A 25,444-nucleotide genomic window follows, 5' to 3' on the forward strand; every position below is an offset into this window, starting at 1 on the left:
GAAAATTAAAAAAATAAAAAGATAAAGGATTCATTTGCAATTTAGTTTTGCAAAATATATCAACATAATCTAATTAAATACACCATAATATTGTCCATGTGAACCATTATGTTTTAAATCACTATAAGGCTTCGAAAATACATGGATTGTGAATTCATGCACTCTTCTCTAAAGAACAAATACAAAACAGCTTCACAATTGTCCTATGCACTAAAATCACTAAATAAAAGATAATAAACCCTAAAAAAAATGAACTAACACCCATCCGTAAGATACTAAACTATAATAAAACTATACTGAGTTTTAAATGGAAACTGAAAAATATAAAATAAAGCCAAATCATTGTCATATTTTATGTTAAATATCATTATGACATAGTATAATGTGGAACGTTAGTGTGGAGATGTTTCGGTGAGTTTTCGGGTGTCGTACCCTTGCACTCGGCTCCACTTGGGCTGATGTGCATCCTTTTCTGACACTCTCCACAGCCCATCAGGAAACGGGTCACTGCTTCTCTAGGCAGAAACGCATACGTCTCTGCTATCTGAGACAGGAACAGAGAGAGATCATATTTATTATTATATACAGCTGCATAACAGTGATTCGTTTCAGAGTTGCATGTCAATTGTTGAAATGTTTCATCATTGCTGATATGGCTGTACTTTTGTGCTGTGTTGACATGCGGTTGTCATTCAAATGTAATGCTCCTATTGAGGGATTGAGGACAGAGCCGAGCACATATCCACCACATAACACCTGCAGCTAGCCGAGCCTCTTTACCTCCCTGTGAGCCGATCACAAGCTCCATGTGCCATTCTGAATCGCTGTCTCCTTCTGTCTGCTTATGCAGACCAACAGTGAACAAACGGCCACCGGTGATCTGTAGAGGCTTATAGGAATGTGGGGATTTTTAGGTGCGTGTGTGTGTACGTGTGTGTGTTCAAAAGTGGAAAGTGTGACAGTGAAATGTCAGCTGCAGCCCTTGGTGACAGTTTCTATGTCAATCAGCTGCAAAGCAGCAAGGTATCAGGGCACACACACATACACTCACACACACCATGAACAATGGTAGTTTATCAGTGGAGAGACAGCATCCAATCTAAATTTAAATTTCATTAATTCAGGGGAAAGGCAAATGAAGTGCTAATCAGGTTCTTAAATCAGTGAGCAGCAGTGACTGAGACTGTGCTGGAGGGGTCTGACTCATTAAAATGAAGAGAGACCACTACCCCCTTCTTTTCTACTCCAAACCATGCTGATTCTTTTTGTATTTAACCAAAATAAATATAAAACCTACTATATATTTTTTTTCCCAAAAACCAACGTTATATCACAGTCTCTCGAAGTAATTAATCAACTGTTCATCTATGCTTTGTCCTTGCTGTGTTCTATTTATTTTTTTTCATTCTTAAGCCACTGATTTCTTTCCCTCTTTCACAATTCCAATCTCTCTAATTATTTCACCTCCTCCCTAAAAACCTGCAGCAGCCCAGGCTAAGACGAAGAGAGAAAGGGAAAGAAAATACACCCCCACAATCCACAGAATCCACATTCTCCCCTGAGGCTCAGAAAAACAAACATCGGGCGACCATGGCACCACAGCAGCAGGCCAGGGTATATGTGAGCTACAAATACAAGGGACTGTTAAATAAAATCCACAAAGCCCTGTGCCTACACCCCAGTGTACTCTCCTGTATGGAGAGCACTGTGTAAAAAAAAAAAAAAAATCCCTGCTGGATATAAGTCCCAGCAGTCGAACAGCAATTTCCCCTGGCAGTGTTACCCTGACTCACTGCTCTATACAATAACAGGGGAACTGGAATAATGCCACAGAGATGGTCTGCTCAGCAGGGAGGCTCGATGTCAAAACCCTCAGTCCAGAACAGGCTCTGGATCGCTGCCATGCCATACAGCCGGCAGGCGCAAATGGAACACAGCCAGTTGTGTGTGTTAGAGTTGAAAACACAGATCTCCATCAATTATACATTAGAGGAAACAGAAACAAACAAGACTATATTTGTACATCTGTTAGAACGCTGTTGATGCGGAGCACAAAGGTGTTGAAGAGGTGTTGATGAGGCTGCTCCATCATGGTTTAAATGCAGTCCTTCATCCGTCCATTAGAGGGCAGTATCACAGGAGGGTTTAGAGTGATATGGGTGAAGCTCATCAAATTACACAAGTCAGAAAGTCTTCCAATAAAGGTGTGATGTGATGTGTTAGTATAGAGTACACTATAACTGAAAAGAAATAATACTAATCACAGATGCAATATTGCTTTTAAAAAGCTGATATTCATTATCACAACTCCTAACACAGCAGCACAGCAGAAGGCATCAGCTATAAGAGATGCAGAGATTATATTGTTCAAAGAAATATTCATGACAATGAAAAAAAAAATGTATCTCAACAAGTGACAAAAGAGAAAAAGAGGCCAATCAGAAGGAGCAGCTGTGGGTCTGGAGTTCAGGCATTGATATGACACACAATCAATCTAGTCAAAAGAAGAATTTGCAAGGGAAAGAGAGAATTGACAGAAAAGAGGCAAAAAAAGAGAATTAAAAAAAATGGTAGGGCAGAACATAACTGCTAAGTGAAGGAAAAAGACAGGAAAGAGAGAGCGGGACAAAGACAGAGGCAGAGAGCGACGGGAAGAATAAAAGTTGTTTAATGTGCTAATTAACCGCTTTATATGTTTTCTTCTGGCCGGCATGTTTGGGCACTTTGGCTGGGTCAGAGCTGATCTCCACATGCATGGCGTAGATGATATCGTAGAAATCCTCCACCACGGCAACCCTCTTCAGAGACGAGATCTCCTGTCCAGCCGCTCCGTCCACGCACTGCAACACAGAGAGAGAGAGAGAGGATTCAAACACTATATTAACCTTTACAGTAGGACACACACACGCACACACACACAGAACATTTACTCAATTTCAATTCAATTCAATTTTATTTGTATAGCGCTTTTAACAGTGGACATTGTCGCAAAACAGCTTTACAGAAATAATTAGATTCAAATTAAATTAACCAAAATAAATTGTAAATATGTGAATTTATCCCTAATAAGCAAGCCAGATGCGATGGTGTAAAGGAAAAACTCCCTGAGACGATATGAGGAAGAAACCTTGAGAGGAACCAGACTCAAAAGGGAACCCATCCTCATCTGGGTGATAACGGATAGTGCAATTCTAAATAATTCCCTTCTATAACTGCGTACTATATGGACAAATAGTGCAATTGTGCAATTTATCATTTAATAATTTCATTTATGCCCACAAGACATTAGTTTATCAGTTTTCACAGATGGTTCAACCCTATCACAAGTCACACAAATTATTAAAAACTGTAGGTTAAAATCTTAATAGTGAAAAAGACAGAATCAGAGCAGGATGGTGGCACAGCAGGTAGCCTTGCTGCCTCACAGTTCCAGGATCCCTGGTTTGAGCCTGAGCTTGGGCTACTGTCTGTGTGGAGTTTCGCATTTTCTTGTTTGTGTGGGTTTCATCTCACTGTCCAAAAACATGCAGGTAGGCAGACTGGCTATGCTAAATTGCCCATAGCTATGAGTGAGTGTGTCTGCGTGTGGTGACCTGTCATGAACTGACATACCATTCAGGGTGAATTCTCCCCCCTTGCACAAGTGTTGGCTCATTTTCTTTTCTGAATATAACAGAAATATTCCCTGTGTCCACCCTTTGCCTTTATAAGTGCCTCCAGCCTCTTCGCATATTCTCTGCAGATATGCTCAGCTCTAATTAGGCCCATTTAGCTCAGTATTCTTCCCGACACATTCATCAGTTCTAACTTCTGCCATATTGCTTCTCCAATCTTTGCCCATTCTTCTCGTCATACAGTCAGCTCCATAATTATTGGCACCTTTGGGAAAGATGAGTAAACAAAGGAATGTCTTTGTGGTTAATTAGCTTAATCTATCAATGAAAACGAGAGAAATCTAACCTTTAATGCATGTGTCACCTATTGGTATCCCTGCATTTGGCACTTTGTGCAACCTCTCTTTGACAATATTTTGTTTGACAGTATCTCCCTGGAGTCCATGTATCCTAACAGGTTCCCAAAGCATTTGGAGGAGAAACAGCAGCATCTCTCAGATCCTCATTCATACTTAACAGTAGGAATTATTTTTTATGCCAAAACAGTCAAAGTTCCAGTAACGTCTTTCTAATGTCCAGTTCCAGCCAGGTTAATTACAGCTCTGGTTGTATTTAAACTTCATAATTACAGAACTAACAGTGGGCATATGGGCATTTTTTTGGCATGTATCTATTTTTATAGCTATTAAACTGATTTACGAAGGTCAACACACTTTTGTTTCATTTGTGTAATGACTAAGCTTCCTCATGTTGATAATCATGCGAAACAGGAAGTCATGGATGAAGAGTTCCTAGACACTCAGATGAACTTTAAAAGTAAAATGTACATGGTATCATGCTTCAGTAGCATTTTGTTCATATGAATTTCTAAATCTGTATAGGGTGTTTATTAAGCGTTTTATATATAAATGTACTTAATATTAAAGATTAGATTTCAATGTGAGATTAAGCAAATTAACCAGGCAAGTATTTTTTCCATAACCGTACCCATGTTTACCAAGCGTGCCAATAATTATGGCACTGACTGTGTCTGTTACAACGCCGCCAAATGTCATACAGTGACTTCTTAAAATCAGGTCTAGAGTGCGAGAGAGTTGTGGCAAAACTTTCAAAATATTCAAACCTATCGCCCACTAAGACACTTCAAGAAAGTGAGCCGAATCTGAGAGACTTCCAAATGCCTGAATTCATCAGGGAGAAAGTGAAGAGGCTGACTGCTGACTGCTTCTATCCAGCATCGTGTAAACCATCTTTATTCTAGATGTTTAAAATATTTCACATAATTGGTAATGTCCTTCATTATTAATCATACATTTCGCTAGCTAGCACACACAGCTGCTTTGATCTGGTTGCACTGCTGCACTCTCACCAACACACAGAAAAATATAATATAATATAATATAATATAATATAATATAATAAATATTTAATATTTGTGGCAGAGCAATAACAGAAACCAAAGAGACAGTAAAATTAATTAAACCTTCCTGATTTAGTGCAGGTTCAGCAGAATAAATAAGATCAGTATTAGCTATTATCCACCAGAATTTTCCACTGCTGCTCTCAAGCCCCTTTTCAGAATGTATTTCTGTAATGTCAAAGAACAAAATATGGTATTTAACCTACATACAGTTGTGGTTGCGAAATTTTGAACACTCTTCAAAACACTAATAAGAAGATACCAGAACAAAGTATTAAATAAAATGAAGTACTAAATATATCACCACTTTTCTCTTTAGTTCGAGTACAGCAAGAACATTCTGAAAAACACAACCAGAGTGGAAGATGAAAGTACACAAAGATGAAAGAATACACACAGTTATATAGAGGCCAATCACCATGCTTACCACTGCTGACCTCAGGAGGCTCATGTGACACACACAGCCAGTTAGAGTGTCACCAGGCCACATACACACCGCCTTACTCTTATGCACACTAATTTATTTCTATTGTCTCTTACTCTATTCCACATGAGCAGCCCCAACACCCACACCCCAGTGTCCTTCTCATGTGCACCTGTCCCTGTTCTCAGGTCCTCACCTTTACCCCTCCCGTCTCCCCCTTTCTGACCTTTATGACACGCGGTGCCATTTTCCACTGTTTTATGCTGGCTGATGAAGGCAACTATGGCAGTCTGGGGTGCTGTGTGAGGGCTAAGAGTCATTCCACTACGTTGCTATAGTGGTGACGGTGTGGCTGTGGTGGTGGTGGTGATGGTTGTGGTGTTGAGGTGATGGTGGTGGGGTTGTGTTGATGGTGTTGCTGTGGTGGTGGTGGTGGTGTGTTGTTGGTAGTGGTAGTGTTGGGGTGCTGTTGGTGGTTGAGGTTGTGTGATCTGTGGTGGTGTTGGTGGATTATTAAAGCTCTATTAAAAGGTCTTTATCCTACTTCACTGGTTTCAACTTAAGAAATGGTGTCTAGGAGCAACAAGACACCTAGTTTTTCACAAGAAATGAAGACGAGTTGGGCCTACACTACATGTAATGTCAAAGCAGACACAATTCACCTGCTTGGAGTTATCTTTGCTTGCTAGATACAGTACAATGGGGCCCAGTGTGTTATTTTCTACTGGCACCCCTCTACAGAAAATCCCTCACCACTGTATAATGTCTTAAAATCTATAAAAATTGTAGCTCTGGAAATAAAAATACATCAGAGTTGCCAAGCTCTGGCCCTGGATGGTCCAAAGTCACACAATTTGGTAATCTTTGCTGTTCTAATATGCTTGAGTTACCAGATTTCTTCATTAGAAGCTTCACAGGTGTGCATGTAGGGGTGATCTCAAGTGCAAAACTGGACCTGGGCTCCTGTGGCATAAACCTACACAACATGCTTACTACTGGCATCCAATGTGCTATATTGCCTCCAGGAAATAGGGCATGGATGCCAGACTCTGTGTGTGTGTGTGTGTTTTAGACGTATGCCACTGGAGCTGGATGCTGCCCTGCCCCCTTTCCTCCTAACGGTTGCGGGGCACATCAGCAGCCTGGGATGTTAGTGTGTGTGACAGCAGCAGGGCCTCCACACAAGCCAATGTGAGACAGAAGAGGGAGGGGGGTGTAGCAGAGTACCTTCCTGCTCAGCAGACCACACGCACATGCACACACGCGCACACGCACAGACACACAGGGGCTACACCTCAAGGCAGAGCAGGTCGGACATTCACCCCACACCCCTCCCGAAAATGCCAACATGGGGTCAAAGTCAGTGCACCCAAGAGAAGGCAAAGCCAGGCTGTCCTGCCATGTGCCAGACACACCAACACACACTCCCAATTAGCATTTCCATTGTGGCACAGAATCATGGCAGTATGCGAATGGCATTCTGGCAAGGTTATGTCACTTGAGTGTATGCATGAATAAAATATGGGGGACAGTGCAACCCTTCATAGTTGACCTTGCTCTTTTACTCTTTTATACACAAAAACACACTTGGATTAGCAAGTCTGACAGAAAGAAGAAAGCATGGCTGTAAAATGTAAAGGATCAACAAAACAAGAGAAACACAAGATGAAAAGTGTAGTTTTGTTTAGCTAGGGCTGTCGGAAAAATACTGTTACAGTCCAGCGGAATTCATCTCCCTCTTCCCCCTCGTCACGCATTCACTGCTCCGCCTGTATCTAAATAACCCCCTTTGCTAGCCTTCTCTACCTCCCCCACTGTTTTCTCGTCCTCCCTCCAGTTCTGCTCTCCACCTCCAGGCCTCTGCTCTGTCCAATGGCACAGAATAATTGCAGCCTTTCCTTTCCTTTCATACTCTCCATCTCTGTGCTCTCTCTCAGCTTCCACTCCTCTGTCCCGGACCAAACAGCCTTGTTGCTAGGAGACAGGTCAGGTTAGTGCAGCAGCAGCAGCATCCTCACTTCTCTCTGAAAGAAGTGATGGAAGCATGGCAGAGAAGTGCAGTGGGCCAGAGAAGCCCTTCAAACATTCGAGACCATGACTGCTATGAGAAACAAACCAACCCACACACAATTGCAAATATGTATGCGTGTGTTTGCTCAGAACAGACACGTACACAAACACTGGTAAACTCTAAGCCGGATCCTCAAACACATTACTTTATGTGTGGTTTTGTTAAGAGATCAGAATCCCAGAGACAAACTAAAATTTCGGCAGGGCATTTGATTTCCTTGATTTTATAAGAAATTTTTCATATGAAGCTAAGATGAGCCAGCAAAGAGGAAATGAAGATCAAAAGGTTTTGCCAACACGCTCCCACTGTTCCTGAGAAAGAATGCAAGGAGCAATCAAGGAGAAAGTTGCAAGAGCCTGTTTTCTCGGTGAAAATACACACACTATATATCTACATTGAACCTCTCAGGGTTGCCCCTGAGGAGGAACAAAGCAAACAGCACTACAGAGTCGTTTTTCTCCTAACAGTGCATAGCTAAAAGCCTTTAATTCCATCCTCCTAGATCAATGGTCTTTCTGGAACCATGGCTACAGTGGGCATAAAAAGTTTGCACATCCCTGTTAAAATTTCAGACTTTTGTGATGGATAAAAAAAAATGAAATGAAGATAAATCATATCAGATCTTTTTTTCTGCTTTAATGTGATATAGCAACCAACAAAATTCAACTGAAACACAAATAGAAGTGTCTTAATGGGGAAAAAAGAAAATGAAAAACCTTACAATAACCTGGTTGCACAAGTGTGCAAACCCCTGAAATAGTACTTTGTTAAAGCACCTTTTACTTGTAATACAGCACTCAGTGTTTTGGGGCAAGAATCTACCAACTTAGCACATCTTGATTTGGCAATTTTATTCCACTCTTCCTTGCAAAAATGCTCCACATCTATCAAATTGCAAGGGGATCAAGTCATTCCACAGGTTTTTGATAAATTTTAGATCTGGGCACTGACTGGGCCTTTCCAAAACATAAATTTTCTCCTAAAGCCATTCTTTTGTCAATTTGGATTTGTGCTTTGGGTTATCATTATGCTGGAAGGTGACTTTTCTTCATCAGAGCCCCAGTCCAAGACTAGACCCCCATAGCATGATGCTGCCACCACCATGCTTCACCATGGATATGGTGTTCTTTGGATGATAAGTGTTCTTGTCATTGTGCCAAACATATCTTTTAGAATTACGCCAAAAATTTCTACCTTGGTCTCATCAGACCGTAAGGTTTTTGGCAAAATTTAGCAGGTTTGGATTTTTTTTCCATGAGAAAAAGGGCTTCTGTCTAGCCACCCTACCCCATAGCCCAGACACGTGATGAATATGAGAGACTGTTGTCATGTGACGGGAGTGACCAGTACTTGCCAGATATTCTTGCGGCTCCTTTAATGTTGCCATAGATCTCTTGGCAGCCTCCCTGATAAGTTTTGTATTGTCCTTTTCAGGGACGTCCTGTTCTTGCTAATGTCACTGTGGTGCCCCATGTTCTCCACTTGTTGATGGCCTTCGCGGTGTTCCATGGTACATCTAATGTTTTGGAAATTCTTTTGTAACCCTCTCCTGATTGATACCTTTTGACAATGAGATCCTGCACATGCTTTCTAAACTATTTGTGTACCATGGCTTCAGCAGTTGGAAGCTATCAAGAAAACCCTACAGAAACAGTGGATCTTTAATTGGGATTAATCAGAAACACTTCATTAATGCCAGGTCTATGATAATTATTTTTGAACATGAGTTGAAGGTGATTGGTTAACAGTCACATGCTCCATTATAAAAGGGTGTGTACACTTGTTCAACCATGTAAGTTGTTTTCTTTTTTTCCCCCTAAAACATTTCTATTTGCTTTACAGTTGAATTTTGTTGGCACTAAATCACATTAAAGGTGAAAAAAAGATTTATCTTGCAATTTACCCTGCAATTTTAACAGGGTTGTATAGACTTTTTATATCCACTGTATTATACAATATCCCAATAATTAATAAATAAATAAATAAATGACTCTCTTTCCCAGAAAAATAGTGGTTAGCGTCTATAGGAAAGGATGCTAATATGCTGGAGCACTATCAGACAGATCTGTTAGCACAGTTATTGGAAATTGCCAAAGAATAATCGAAAACCTGAAAGTAGTAAATGTAAATATGCTGTAGTTTCCTTCCATCATCATGATGCTTACCTAGGGTGAGTTTTTTCCTAGTACTAGTACTCGAACTGGGAAATCTCGCTCTAAAGGTTACTACGTCACTGTTGTACCCATCAATATTGGAAATCTAGATGCCACATTATCCACTTTTGCTAACTACTTCCATATGTCACCTCCCCTGCTATGGACAGATGCGGGTCTACCCAGATGAAATCAGCTCATCAATAACTCATTTTATGTTCAACTGATTTTTCCAAATTGTGCTTTGTTACAGGTGTTATACATTTGTGCATATCACAGGTGCTCTCTCTCTCTCTCTCTCTCTCTCTCTATATATATATATAGTTTTACCTACACTGTCAATAATTTAATTGCTAGAATTAACTGCTAGGAACTTGGGTAAAGCAGTGTGATATATGCCAATGTAACTGTCCATTGGCACTGAAATGATTGTTTTGAGCAAGTGCTTTACTGCTACTGATATGATAACACTAATAATAATATAATAATAACAATATAATAATAAAAGAGATTATAGATTTTTTTTTTTATTTTTGTGACAGGATCAATAACAAGGTTACAGAAATCCACAAAAAATAAGCTTTACATAAAAAGACCTGTACAATAGCTTTAAATTGAGCAAGTAACAATGCGAAAGCTAAAATGATAGACAACTTAAGCAAGGTTAGTTACAAGATAAGCGCAGCATACCTGACAAGCTACGTCAACAATGCTCAATTACAAATTACAAACCCAATATCCAATTTAACATGACCTAATATGATAAACATTAGCTAAAAATTGAGGTTGACTTAAGGAGACGCTCAACAGTAATATAATGTAAGTGCACTTGAACAGCCTGCATTAACTCCTGCATAAAATCCACCATAGAATAAAATCATATATTTTATATAATAGGAGCTGTCTCCTGTGAACAGTAATTCTTTGTTTTCTTGCTTTGAAGTGCCAGCAATCCTTACTGAATGTGAATGTGATCTGAATTCACATTCACATAATTTGAATGTGTGCTGGCATTTTAGCAAAAAAAAAAAAGAAGAATCAATTCAACTCAATGGGACCAATCTGGAAAGTCACCCCCACCAAGAGAGAGGTGGCACAGATGAGTCAGTCTTAGCTCAAAGTGCTAGAATCTATTGAATCTATGAATCATTTCAGCAGGAAGCAGGCATGTTTACAGCAAATGCATAGACAGCTAAGATTTTGATTTGCGCTGGCGAGTCCTTCAACGAGCCCATTAGTGTTTTGTGATGGCATGTTGCATGCAGTTTTAGTCTGTGTGCGTCTACGTGTAAAAAGAATACAAGCTTTATCCTAGATTGCTCAAACTCAAAAGTAGAAGCAAGAGTGCACACAAACTACAACACCCTCCAACTCATTCCTGTCACACACAGGCACATGGCAGTGCATATGTGGAGAATTGGAAGGAGTATGGCAGACAGATAAGGCACACTGTGAGCCTTGAGCCAATTAAAGTACTGTTAATTTCTTCTCCAAAGGAGCAGCCATGGCACAGACCCTGCTCACCATGGCAACTGTAGGAACGAGGGGAAGACAGCGGCACCATCCGCTCTGCACGTAGTCCAGCCTGCGTGGCCATATTACAGCGGGGGTGTATGTGCGAGTCTCCAGGCTCAGGTTGGGACATGGGCAAGTATACAAGGCATGTACAGGAGTGTACAGTAAACAGAACAAGAGATCAGTTTTGTAGACCTGGACACACAATTTACTCGCTTCGACTCAGTTTGCGGTTCACTCATTACTACTAAACAGTGTATAAGCACAACATTATTTGTAAGAATATCTGTTCCTGGTAAAATACTGTGTCTGACTTTGCACCCAGACTCATTCACTGTTTACTGTACAGACTTCTATGAAGAGGACTATATCCTAGTGTTCCAGGCATGTGAATTTTCTGTTGTGGTCACCATATTTGGGATTGAATTGTTGGCGTCGCTGCATAATGCAAACACAACGAAAAGTAACAGACGGCTAAAATTAGTTTTCTTACTTTGGTAAAAGAAATACGCAGTATTTTGACAAAGCTAATAAAAGAGATTGTGATCCTTATGTACTTCCACTAATTCCCCTTAAACTGAAAGAAAACTTACCAGTTTTGTATTTTCCTAATATATTTAAATCCAAGTGCAAGTCACTCACAAATCTGCTTTACTTTTATCCTTTTGCTGCTCAGTTGTGTTTCGTTCATGCATAGAACACATGCATTCATTTCATTTCTGGAAAAACTCAATCTTCATGTTGGTTAGATCTCATGTTGGTTTTGGCGAAAATTTCTTTGCTTATACTTGCTGTTTTAGAGTTTTTCATTCTCCTGTACATTCTGTGTTTTAAAACTGCTTTATAGCTATTAGACATGTAGTGTACAGAGGTACAAATTCCTTAGACAATTATTGCAAATAAATAAATAAATGAACAAACAAACAAACAAAAATAATAATAATAAATCTGTATAGTCCTCCACTTCTTCACAAATCTCATCATGCCATGCTCTGGGAAAACTGAGTCATAAATGGCATACATTAAGGAATCTATGAATAATAATATGGATATTACCAGGACAACCACTACAGAGCCTTTCTCTATACCTCTACATCACTCTTTACCAACTATGAAAACTGAAGTCCAAATGGCATTTTCACTATCCTTAGACAATTTCATGAAAATTTCAGAGATCTGATGATGATCTACCAAATAGGACAACTGGATATGAACACAGAAATAAAAAAAAAAAAAAAAATACTGAAAGCTACTAAGCTTTCTGTACAATGTAGAAGGATAGAGGAAACACGGAGAGAGAGAGAGAGGATGAGTAAACTTTATATATTTTATTTATATATTTTACACTTTATATAAACTATATATATATATATATATATATATATATATATATATATATATATATACACACACACAGAGTGAGTGAGAGAGAGAGAGAGAGAGAGAGGAGTTTAAAATTATTTTTTTAAATTATTTGAGAACAATATATGTGTATGCTAAATACTCTGGCCGATCAGAAATTAAAAAAAAGGGACATGCAATATTCTTTACTTTTTAAATGCACCAATGTTTTCGCCTGCATTCCTGTTTGAGAATATTGATCTTGCTTGAATTGATTGTTCACATTAAAACAATATTTTATGGCCACTTAGTTTTGTCTTTTATCTATTTATAAACACTAAAAGGTACAATTTTTATAAATACATTAGAAAATAATTCATTACATTTCTACGCAATTTTCTCTTAATGATGTATAAAACAATGACAGCAGCACACACACTCTAATGGCTGTGTTCTAAATTCATCAATAAGGTCTGATATAGAAATCCATGTCTGGTGACTGGAATGATTTTCAAGCCAGACTTTTATTTTGCTTCTAATATATGAAGACGTGGTTGCAAATGGGCATTTGTAAGCAGAGACACCGAATCCTGAAGTCAAGCAACTGGGGGAAAAACTAATAAGAGGCATTTAATAAAGCGCAAAAGTACTCATAGCAAAAAGTAATGATCATGTCACTGTATTGTTGGTTATTCTGAGTGAGCTCTTCTTTTCTCTCAGGAGGCTTTCAGTGATCTAATGAATCGCACATGAGGCTAATAGAGCTCATCTGGTGCCAGGTTGTGGAAGCACGCTGTCTTTTTATTTCTCTTCTCAATGCTGACTAATGAAACTAATCCATTCTGGCCTGTCACCAAGTCTCTCTCTATGTGCACATTAAATATCAAGCGTGGTGGGATTACAGCACCTCTGTTCAGTATTACATTATCAGTGAGTGCTCAAGCACTCACCTGTTCTATAATCTATATATACAGTGGGGTCTGAGTCCACTAGTGAGAATGTTTCTATTTCGCATTCTTTCTAGTTTAAAACAAAAATGTTATTTATTATAATTATTATAAAGCATGTTATCAGCAACAACTTGAGTGAAAAGTATGAATTACATGAATTTCAGAATAGTATTTGGTATGTACCTCTTTTGTTTTATGCTTTAATGACCTTGTTCACTCGAGCTGGCAGGGACTCCACATGTTTGTGTAAGCCTTTACAATCCATGTTAGATCAAATCCATCAGAGCGTCTTCTGAAAACATGCTTCAGTGGAAGGAATAAGGTTGCATTCGAATCACCTTGGAAGCAGGAGGTCGGAACTCTGAATTACATCGACCTCTGTGCATTCGAGCTACAAAGTATGAACCACGAACGCCTCCATTTTCATCTTTTGTTAGCAACAAGCTAGATCACTGTGATGAGTGATGCAAATTTACCTCCTCAAAACAGCAAACTGTATAGTTAAGGTTATAGATTTGACCAGCAAATATGTCTGTACGTTGATTTATCTAAAGCTATTACTTGTAAATACGGTAAAAACTCACTTAAAGGTAAGAGGAGCTACTTTGTTTACTGTTCATCATGTGAATACTTATGTTGATTTGACATGACTTATGATTTGACATAAACTTGGGGTTGAGGAGACTGTCCTGAGCAGGAATTCGAAGTTTTTTGGGGGGCAGGGGTTCTTTGGATTTTCCTAGTGGGAGGTCAGAAATTATAAGTTATAACCTTTAGTCAAAAAGGAGTTAACAATCACTGTTCCCACTCATTCCTTTGGAAAATTAAAAAATAATTAGCCAAACCTCACACTCGAATGTCATGAATATTCAAAGTAATCAGATTCACTGATGATATCTGGAACCGTGTTGGTCATATCCTGTCTCCTTGAATCAATTAGTTCCACAATGATGTTTCTCTCACACTTTACCAGGCCTCTCTCTAACCCTGAGATGAGGAAACACACTTCCTGTTCTACATTCAGGCTCTCTGTAGAGCTCTACCCATATGATGGAAAATGGACAGCTCTGGAATTCTAGCTGTTTCTTCTCTGCTCTCCGAGCCCACTCTTGCATTAAATCAACACTACTAAGTGGACACCTGGGTAGTGGATACAACCCAGAGGACCTCTGTGCAAGTGCTTCTTTCTTCATTTCATGCAGTGCAAACTAAATGTTGCAGCCTGTGTATGAAACTGCTGCTGAGTAACACCTTGCACTGTTTCTCTTATTCTTACTGTACTTTTTGTTGTCTCTCTCCCTGAAACCCAGAAGTCCCAGTAACACAATTACTGCCAGACCATCTAAGCATCTAATCTACAGCTGCTCAACCAGCAGAGGGGCGCCAAGGCGTGTGTGAGTGTGTGTGTGTGTGTGTGTGTCAGCAAGGCTGAGAGGATACAACATACACAGTAGTCCAGTCTAGTTTTATCCAAGCCAGAGAAACTACGAGGCTGACTAAGGAGACCGAAGGCAACCGTTTTGTAAAACACTCATTACAAGCCAGTAATCCTTTGTGTATCCAATAGCTTCTTTCTGCTCCTTGTATAGCGTTAATGCTGATTCAGAAAAAAAAACCACAGTGCCACATTGTGTTTTGTCCACAACAAGCTAACAGCAGAATGAGAAATAAAAACTGCAGACATGTTTCTTTATATGCTGCTAATAGTCTGAATGGATCACACACACATTGTCAAGTTTTATTTATTGTACTTTCATAATGTTGAATGTTTTAATCAACTGAAAATGAAATGCTAAGACACATTCAGGCAATGCCTATATTTGCTGTATTGAAAATGTATCGTATCGTGACACTACCTTATCGAATTTGAATTTTGTGTATTGCTACACCCCCCTGTAATCTTGCTAAAACTCTGGCTCATCGCTCATATTTGATTCTCATTAGCTCACTTACAAAGACTGCCTTCCTACACCTTTGCAGTGTTGTTAGACTTTACCCAACCTCAACATTCTTTTTATTCATGTTCTTGATAAACTCCACAATAAATTATAATGTATTCAAAACTCCGTACCCGGGGTCTTCATACACACCGATACAAATCAGCTCGCATTATACCCATTCTACATAAACTGCACTAGTTACCTATCCCTTTATGTATTGAGAACAAAGTTCCTATAATAAGCTTGAAGTGCTCAAACACTTTTTGTGATGGCCTTTTAGATTGGCTTCAGTAAGTGGTAGGGTGTTTAACATTTTAGCTCCTATACGTTGGAACTTCCTCAAAGTCTCCGTGACCACTACTTAAAGCTGAACTAAAAACATGCTTCTCACTCTTTACCAGTTCCTCTGTATCTGGATTCCTATGTTGAAATGTATGGTCTCCCTTTACTGTGTGGTATATTTCCTGCTTACTTATGTTATTTGGTTTTGTCTTGACATACTGTCTATCTATCTGTCTGGATTTTCTGTTTATTTGCCCTTTGTTCCCATTATTTTACATCTATTAATTCTTATTCATGTATGCTTTAGTATACTTTCTGATTTAGTATAATCTCTGATTCTTTTGTCACTTGTATTTGTCCTTTTTTATTTTATCACATAATAATAATAATAATAATAATAATAATAATTAGTTATTATAATTAGTTTACTCAAATTCACTTATAATAGAAGTCTAAGGTCAATGATGAACTTTGTGTTACGTTGACAAAAAACCACAAATTCTCTCTCTGAAAATACAGATTTCGAGCTTAATTACAAAATTACTTCGACTTAAGAATTGATGCAAACGTTTCACAAAAATGTGAACGTCCATCTATCACAAACATTTACTGACTTCCCCAACAGCTGCCCTTAGACTTATTGTGTGTGTGTGTGTGTGTGTCTGATATTCGAGCCCATGTAACAGCTTAGGGAAAAAGACTTGGGGGTGGGGGTATATGCAGGTAAACAGGTATTTCACTTAAAGTCTCTGTAAAAGGGAAAAGAGAGAAAGACTTTTAGAATGTCTATATACGTCTCTCATAATTTCTTCCAAAAATTGGAAATAGAAAATACTGTTGATAAAAATGTTGATAAAAAGTAGTGTTATCTGACAACACACAACAGAATAAGACAGGCCAAAAATACATGCAATATCCACCAACACAATAGACACAGGGACGCTTAGACACAGGGGATAGACACTTCTGCCCAACCCACCCTCTTTCACTAACTCTCTCTCACACACACACACACACACACACACACACACACACACACACACACACACACACACACACAAACACACAAACACACAAACACACACCTTACACTCAGACTGAGCATGTTATTGAGGGATCGTTAGACCAGTTCAACCAATTTGCAGTATTTATTTTGTGTGAGAAGGGCTACTGAGGTACATTCACAGATAAGGTGAGTCCCAAATACACAATATAAAGCACAGGTATTCAACTAAAGTGTGCAAAAGGTAGTTACATACAATGTCTTACTCACAAAGGTCCAGCTAAGCAGCTAACATGACTGAATGGTGACAGCAGTGAGAGTTTAATGCTTAACCATTTAATGAATAGTTTATGAATAGTTTAAAATGTTTTTTTCCGTTGTGGTGCTTCACATTACCATTTTTGACCATCATCTTGAACAGATGAGATTTGAGGCAGGGTGATTAAGCGCATATTTCTCTGTCCAGTTGATCACTATGTTTAATCATTATGTTTTGGCTGTCGACAGTTTGCTAATCAGACCAGAGAGTAAATAAAATGAAAAAAAAAAAAATTCAAGTCTGTGAAAATGCTTCCATTTCTGACCTAGTGACCTAGCTCTTTATCTGGTCTGTGGTCTGATGAGCTGCCTTCAGCTAAATAATTTACATAAATGCACGTGTTTTGATAAGACACAACAGAGTATCTGCTACAGAAGCTGATCTGGATCATGTTTAGCATTATATAGTTCCTGAACAACAGCCAGTTTATGTTTTCATTTGTTTATCAGCTCTGCTACAATATTTTTTCAAGTACGTAGTTCAGTCTGCTGAAATACATTTTCAATCTGCTGTAGAATATATATACACACACCACAGCAAACTTCTCTGTCCAGCATACAGACTTATATGTGTATAGGATGTTACTTGTAAAACCCATGAGGCTTAATATACTAAAGTGTCTTCTTCTTTTCCTTTTATCAGCCCACAATATTAATATCATTTTCACTAGAAGACACAAAGTGAAAGAGGGGAAGAGAGAGACAGAAGAAACAGAGATACGTTATGAGGCTATTATTAGCATCCACAGAGTCATGGGTGTCAACCTCATGTGATGGCTTTGTGACAGTTTCCTGCCTGGACTGGGCCTCTCTAGCTTTCAAAATCTGTTACACTTTTTATGCCCCATTTTGTCTTTAGTCATATTTTTCTCACTCAGTTTTTCTGAGTCTCCACCCAAGTCATGCATACTATAAAATCCTTAAAAAACCCTCAAATCTCCCAAAATCCCAAACTCAGCTGCAGTCAAATGCAGTCATATGGACATCCCCTATTTTACACACACACGCACACACACAAAGAGCAGTCACCATCTCTGTATTGTGGTCTAGTGATAAAGGTCACTAAAGGACAGCCCATACAAGGTTTCTTGGACCCACCTGTGTGCATGGCTCATATTTCATGCATGGTACTGACTTGGTGTTCATAGCTACTCTATATGATTTGCTTTAAATAGATGACTGACACAAAAGACATTGAAATTATCTGACTTGAGAGGCATCATATGCAAAATATGGCCCTATATGAAGAACAAATGAGACACTCAGGTGAAACATCAAGCATCTGCTCAGCTTCAGTGTCACACAGCTGAGAAACAGCTCTGGACTTGTAAGCCATAATGACACAGTCAGTATGCTGAGACCGATCATTATCTCATTACTGTAGTCATCATCAGTGTGCACTCACACCCATCTATCTCTCTCTCTCTCTCTCTCTCTCTCACACACACACATACACACACACAGTCTGTCAAGCCAACGCACTAGTGTTTTTAACTTAAAACTCCCAGAAAAAGAGTTATCAATGCTCAGCAGGCTGGAAAAAAAATTTCTAAAGAGTTTGGCCTCCACCAATCCACTGTGAGGCTTATGATATACAAGTGGAGATAATTTAGCACCACTGTTACGCTCCCAAAGGGTGGACGTCAAGCAAAAAAAATAATAAAATCACTGAAAGGGAGAGGTGAATATTATTACATCAAGTCATAAAGAATCCCAGGGTAACATCTAAGGACCTACACGCCACTCTTGCATTGAGTAAAGCCAATTACACTGAACAAGAATGATGTGCATGGTATGATGGCAAGGAAGAAGCCACTACTCTCCAAAAACTGCTGCCCATCTGGATTTTGCTCAAGACCACATGGATAAGCCAGAAGCCTATTGAAGAATATTCTTTGGACAGATAAATTCAAAATAGAATTTTTTGGTTCAAATGAAAAGTCTTATGCTTGGCAAAAACCAAACACTGCATTCCACCATAAGAACCTCATCCCAGCTGTGAAGCATGGGGGTGGCAGTATCATGGATTGGGGCTTCTTTGCTGCCTTGGGACCAGGACAGCTTGGCATTATTGATGGACCTATGAATTCAGGTTTGTACTGGCAAATTCTACAGGAGAATGTGAAGGGTATCTGTCCATGAACTGAAACTTAACCGTATGTGGGTTATGCATCAAGACAATGACCCTAAGCACACAAATAAGGCTACAAAGAAATGGTTAATGTAGGAAAAATTTAACAATTTGGAATGGCCTGTCAAAGTCCAGACCTTAACCCATTAGAAAAGTTATGGAAGGACCTAAAAAGAACAGTTCATGCAAGGAAGCCCACCAATATCACTGAGTTTAAGCAGTTTTGTAAGTAACAATTAGGGTGAAGGTATTGCTGCTCAAGCGGGTAACACAGGTTACCGAAAGCAAAAGTTCTTTTTCCGACAAAGATATTTAATGCTGTATAATTTTTCTTAATAAAGAAATGTAAAAACTATAATGCTTTTGAGTCATTTGTTTAATTGGGTTCTCTTTATCTAGTTTTATGACTTAGGATAAAGAAACAATCACATTTCAGGTCAAATGTATGCAGAAATACAGAAACTTGTAAAGGGTTCACAAACTTTCTAGCAGCACTGTATAAAACCACACAAATTAGAAGGAAATTTTAAAATCAGCTGTTGTTTCTAAGGCTCTTCTGGAGCAGGTCAGTGATGTATTGCTGTGTCCTAATTTCCATTTAGTGAAAAATGTTAGGGTTTTATTTCAGGTACTGCATGTATACAGCAAGTTAACTGTGTAATGTTTAAGAATATAATGCACAGTAGATTAGTTGCTATTTTAGTTATTTTTACCAGCTTGTTAGCACTCACAGGAAACTACAGGGTGTCCCAGAAGTCTCCATACATAGGGGAAATTAACCATTTTTTGCAAAATGTATTCCAACATTTTTCATACTTAGTTTATATTATATATTTTTTTCAGACAGCCTTTATGAATGCCTTTGACAAAAAAAGGAACATATTGAAATTCTCATGGCTGGATTGGGAAGCTGTCGCAAGGTTGCGATGAACTTTAACAGGAAACATGGCGAGCACATCACACACGACACTGTTGCCAAACTTCTTAACAAATTCAAAAAGACTGGAAGTGTTGCAGACCAACTGAGAAGTAGACGTCCACGAACATCCGCTGACGAAGGCACAACCGACGTGGTGTTGGTGTACATAGTCCCCTATGTATGGAGACTTTTGGCACACCCTGTATATATTTGCCATATTGCCAACCCCTAACATTAGACAAAAATCATTTTTTTAACATTGGGCAAGACACTTGACTCTTTTGTTGAAGAGTGTGCAACCGGGCATCTCTTCTGCTAATGTCACTTGGATGACCACATAGGTGAGGGTGTTTAGATCAATAAAAAGCATTATATCCTCACTATATACACTATATAGCACTGCACAATCCAAAATGACCCTGAACTGTCAATCAAGCAGCAAGAGGGTTGCCTGCTGCATGTGAGTAACAGCAGTAACAAGCAGTGACAAGCCTGTCCCTTTGTGTGGTAGAATCTCCCATTCATCAGCCCTACCATCAGCCAAAAATCAAACCTTTCAGCTCTCTCCAAGGGGCCTAATTGAAGTCAATTTGAGAGTGAAGAAAGGGGGATGAAAAGGAACAGAGGGAGCAGGAGCATGAGAGGAGAGGAGAGAGAGAGTAGTTTCTGAATAAGCTGGGGGAATCTGGGGCAGCCAATTCATCATCAGGGGTACAGGGCGAGCAAAAAAGATCCATATTCTGTACTGAAGTAACCGAGATGAATCTCTGTGTGAACTGGCCATAGTTTCGCTCTTCTGGTGGTCTAACCCTCCTGCCTCTTTCTCTCTCTCTCTCTCTCTCTCTCACTCACACACACACACACACACACACACACACACACACACACACACACACACACACACACACCCCCACACCCCGCCATAATGTTTTGGAGAGGGGAGTCAAATATCTACCCAGCAGGTGTGTTTGGGCTTTTTTTTGTCTGCGCTACCATCTTGTAGATTAACACATTCATCATTCTGCTCAACAAACAGCATTTTCTTAATAAACACTGTTACTAAGTACAAGTTCTGAAAATTATATATAACCAAATACACATGCCAAGTCACTTCGTATTTGTGTGAATATGATTACACAGGAAAAAGCCTAAAAGACTTAAAACTGGACTGGGGTGAGTTTTGTGGACTAGTCTCACCTGCAGAGTTTGGTCCCAACCCGCATGTCATACACCTGATGAAGCAGAGCAAGGTCTTCTCAAAACACTGATTAGTTGGAGCAGGTGGAGGAGATTAGGGCTGCTACTAAACTCTGCAAGAAGGCAGCGTGTGTGAGGGTGTGTGTGTGTGTGTGTGGATTCTAAGCATAAAACTACAGGACAATTTCAACACATTTTGGCCGAGGTTGAATCGAGGTTAGTTAATTAAAATTAGTCTAATGGCGCTTACTAAAGCTACAAAGCTGCGCGCGCGCTCATGCACACACGGGCGCGCGCTCGTAGCGCGATCCCGTGAATTAACTGTCAATTAATTTATTGCATACTAATTCCTCGATGATGATAATAACATAACATTTGATATAGCTTACTAGCTAATGCGGCAGTGAACTAAATACCTGGGAGGGTATTTAATAGTAGGTGTTTTAATAACATATCCGAAATAGTGCGCGCGACCCCTTTATTTCCTGGAAATGGCAATGTGCATTATTGATATTCCCTACAAACCACGGCGCAACTTTTGCACACTAACCTTTTGCAATGCTTCTTGGAATAATTCCGAGCGCTCTGGAATTAATCCATGATGGCAAAACTCCTAGAGCCTTCCCTTGTCTTGCGCATTGTAGTGTTTTCCTGCTCTAATGCACCTCAACCAATTAGGCAGCTAATCAGCAGCACTTCCTGGGTTGAAGTGGGTGTGCTAGAGCAGGGAAAACCCTCAAATGTGCAGGACAGGACAGAACAGGGGGTACTGCAGGACCTGAACTGCAAAGTTTGTGCGCTGCAAAGTGGTTTGAAATGCTTAATTCAGGCTAATAAATTAATTTCTCCCTGTCTACTGTAACCTAGAGTTCCAAGCTCATTTCCTCTCAACTCCATCAAATATGATATTAAGAGTATTGCTTTGGATATTATTTAGTATGGTAGTGCATGCTGGTGTGAAGCACACTGACTGATCTAACAGCTGATGAAGCGCATCAGTGTTTTAGCAGGTTCATCTCCTGAACCAGGTGTGTAAGGAGTAGGGAAATCACTGAAGTGTCCTGGACTCCAGCCCTCCAGCACCAAAGTCGCTCTCTGATTCTGATGAACTGATGCTTTATAGTGTCAAAAGGTGCGCGCGTGCCAATCAGACGTGCCTGCGCACGACTGGCTACGAATATATTTGCATAGGCAAATGCGCTAGGCTATTACGCACACAGCTCTTAGGCAGGATAAGAGGGAGGGAAAAAAGAGACACTCGTAGCTTACTAACCGTTGTCTTTATGGGGACGTACAGCACGGGTCTGTCGGATTTTCCATTCCTGTCTCTCGGGGTGTCCCCGTTCCCGACTTGGAAGCCTTTGGATTTAACCCAGAACTTAAATTTGGCGTTGATGTGGCTGCCGTCCGCGTAGGCGTCCGAGTCCTCGGTTAGAGACAGCGCCTGCAGGATTCTGTCGTATTTGCGTCGGGTCACGGTCTTTGTCTTGGCCGAGTCTCCGTAAGTGCGGAGGCACCAGTCCTGAAATTCGCCGAACATTTCCGTTTCGGACGGAACCGGGCTCCTTTTCGAGGAATCCGCGTTGTGCTTCCTGCCTGACATCTCTCTTTCTGTGCGTGTGTGCGCCTCTGTGTCTCTCTGTATTTCTCTCTCTCTCTCTCTCACACTATCTCTCTGTCTCTCTTTCACGTTCTGTCCTAAACCCTCCTCCGAATCGTAAGACTTGAAAATGCTGATATATTTCCAGATACGTCACGCTCCCTAGTTTCTAACCTTGTGAGTGTGAAATATGGAGCTCGTGCACTCGGACATTGCTCCTCAGCAGATAGGTGTATCCCGTTTAAACAATGAGCCGGGAGTGTGCGCGTGCGAGAGAGCGCGAGAGAGCAAGAGCAAGAGCGCGAGCGTCCGTCCTCGCACCTGTTTGCTGAGCCGTTTCGCCTCTTGTCCCAGAGGAACAACGGAACAAATATCGGTGCTGGTTTCTCTCAGAGCAACAGAGGGGAGGGGGCTGCTTTCCTATCAGTCTAACCAAAAAAAAAAAAAAAAAAAAAAACCCGCACAGGCTGTTATGTGTCACTCTCCCCCACCTGTATTCTGTAGCCCAGATTCTCAAGCTAATTACCACGAGCTGCTCGGATGCACTGGGACAATCCCTCAGTAAATGCCCCAGAAAGAAAAAAAACACATAAGATAAGACGCTAGCTGTCAAAGTCTTTTGTTTAAGCTCCGTTCGGCAAAACCGTTCGTCGGTGAAATAAAGCGAGAAGCCTGTACACCCCCCTCCTCCTCCTCCTCGTCCTTCTCGTCCTCCTCCTCCTGATCTGAGCTCCACCTGAAATCGCTTACCACCTGTTAGAATGAGCTGCCGTCCCAAACAGACCTGTAAGGACAACGGAATCGGGAGCACGCGCTTCTCATACAAGCGAGCGCTAAAATGAGCGCGTTTCCGTGTGAACTGAGTGAAAGAAACAGCGCGTGGCAGAAGGAAAGGGAAAGGTCCCGGAGCACGGCTGCCAGTGGCGGGACCGCGCGCGCGGACGCGACTCTCCAATCCAGGAAGTGCTCAAGACACCCCAAACCAACGCCAAGCAGCTGCACCCTCCCGCCATTTAAAAAGAAAAAAAAATCACCCTACCGCTTTTCACTTCTTACTCGAAATGTCCACACACAAATCTCCCCAGTAGTAGTCTACTACGAAGTCCATTTTTAAACACAAATTCATTTCAGGTGTCGCTGGGGGGCTGTGATGATGAGCAGCTGGTCGGTGGTCGCCGGTTATGAAACACAAGAGCATGTGCTTGGAAAGCCCACATCAGCTGCATGTTTTCGTCAGTTAAACTGTCTTATTTGCTCCACAATATCGCCTGCTATAAGCTACTGTGATCCCTCTGAGGTGCAGTGTGCAGCCCACCATCTTTGGAAAAACAATACCTTTTGATATCCACTCATTCATTCACACTGTCTCACCTGCTCTGTAGGTAAAAACAGAAAAATGCATCATACACACAGAGATCTGCCTTCCTGCAGAGTTTTAGTGCACTCAATCATAAATCTAGTATGTTAAAGCCAATAGATAAGCATCTGCAGATGAGATAAGGTTAGGAACTAAATCCTACACACATTCTAACCTGTTTCGCAGGTTGCCACTGGAAAGCACATCATGCCGTTACAGAGTCTTCCTTTGGAAACATGAGCAAATTAGAAAATAACCAGATCTTTGACTAACCCCTAAAAGATAATAATCACTGGGAAGAAGGATTTGATGGCCATGTGTTATAGCAGGTACCAGCTATAATGTAAATTTGACTTAATTACTTATAAGATGACACATGTCTAGTCTTATGCTTGTATTTTAAAAAGAAAAACCATGATAACTAATGGACTTGACAACAAAGACATTGTATTGAAGTCAACTTTAGAACATTATGGGTATTAGTCATGTACACTATACACTGCCCTGTAGAAAGCCATGGATCTGAGTTCTCAGTTAAAACATCGAGAGCAGATGTCAGATAATCTACAATATGGTGGCCAGGTTAGACCCAATGACCCTACTGGGGTGGCAGTTTAGGATGGGCTAAAATACTAATCCACATCCATAGAAAATGAAATACTGTGGCTACACTTGAGTAAGATGGCTTGACTAAGATTCCCATCGGACATAAATGGCACACACCTAAGTAACATTTGTTTGTCATTTAGGGTTAAAAGCTACAAAAAAAAAAGTCATAGCTAACATAACATCAGGCTACATCTTCTACACGAAGTACGCAAGAATTATGAATTCAGTATCATTAGCTAATGGTAGCTAAGAACGAAGTGAAGAAATTCATTGTTATTGTTTGTTGTGATTAGTGAGGCCAGGACGGATTTATTCGTAAATCGTTCATTGGAGCATTTCCACAAGAAATGTGGTATTCATGAAGATCCTGTAATTTCGGAAAAGTGTTCGTTAAGTTTAGAAGATTAACTATTGTAAACCTTAATCAACTTCACATCGTATATTTTGCATTAACTACAGCACTTTTATATATGGAATTTGCTGTTGAGTTTAAATTGCTTATTTTTATTATATTTACAGCATTCAACAGATTCCCTTGTCCAGAGCGACTTATTGAAGTGCTTAGCAGTCTTTATGAAAAACACATCCTCATGCTAGTTT

The 25,444-nt window shown here is 40.1% G+C and overlaps 1 protein-coding gene across 3 annotated transcripts in view; it reads right to left on the minus strand.

Moving 5' to 3' along the window:
* Window positions 1-24,259, minus strand: part of nol4lb (nucleolar protein 4-like b) — a 98,200-nt gene extending 73,941 nt beyond the window's left edge. The window contains exons 1-3 of one of the 3 annotated variants that reach the window (XM_026920532.3): window positions 22,552-24,259; window positions 2,685-2,840; window positions 433-544 (exon numbers count right to left, since the gene is read on the minus strand). In XM_026920532.3, the coding sequence (XP_026776333.1) occupies window positions 433-544; window positions 2,685-2,840; window positions 22,552-22,881 (598 nt within the window). In that variant the 5' untranslated portion in view covers window positions 22,882-24,259. Of the gene's footprint in view, window positions 1-432; window positions 545-2,684; window positions 2,841-21,278; window positions 21,733-21,828; window positions 22,499-22,551 lie in introns of those variants that run through there. The other 2 variants (XM_026920535.3, XM_034311892.2) reach the window with 2 other exon arrangements.
* Between the last annotated feature and the right edge of the window lie 1,185 nt (window positions 24,260-25,444).

This window comes from Pangasianodon hypophthalmus, chromosome 16 (assembly GCF_027358585.1).
Source record: "Pangasianodon hypophthalmus isolate fPanHyp1 chromosome 16, fPanHyp1.pri, whole genome shotgun sequence".
Classification (NCBI taxonomy): domain Eukaryota; kingdom Metazoa; phylum Chordata; class Actinopteri; order Siluriformes; family Pangasiidae; genus Pangasianodon; species Pangasianodon hypophthalmus.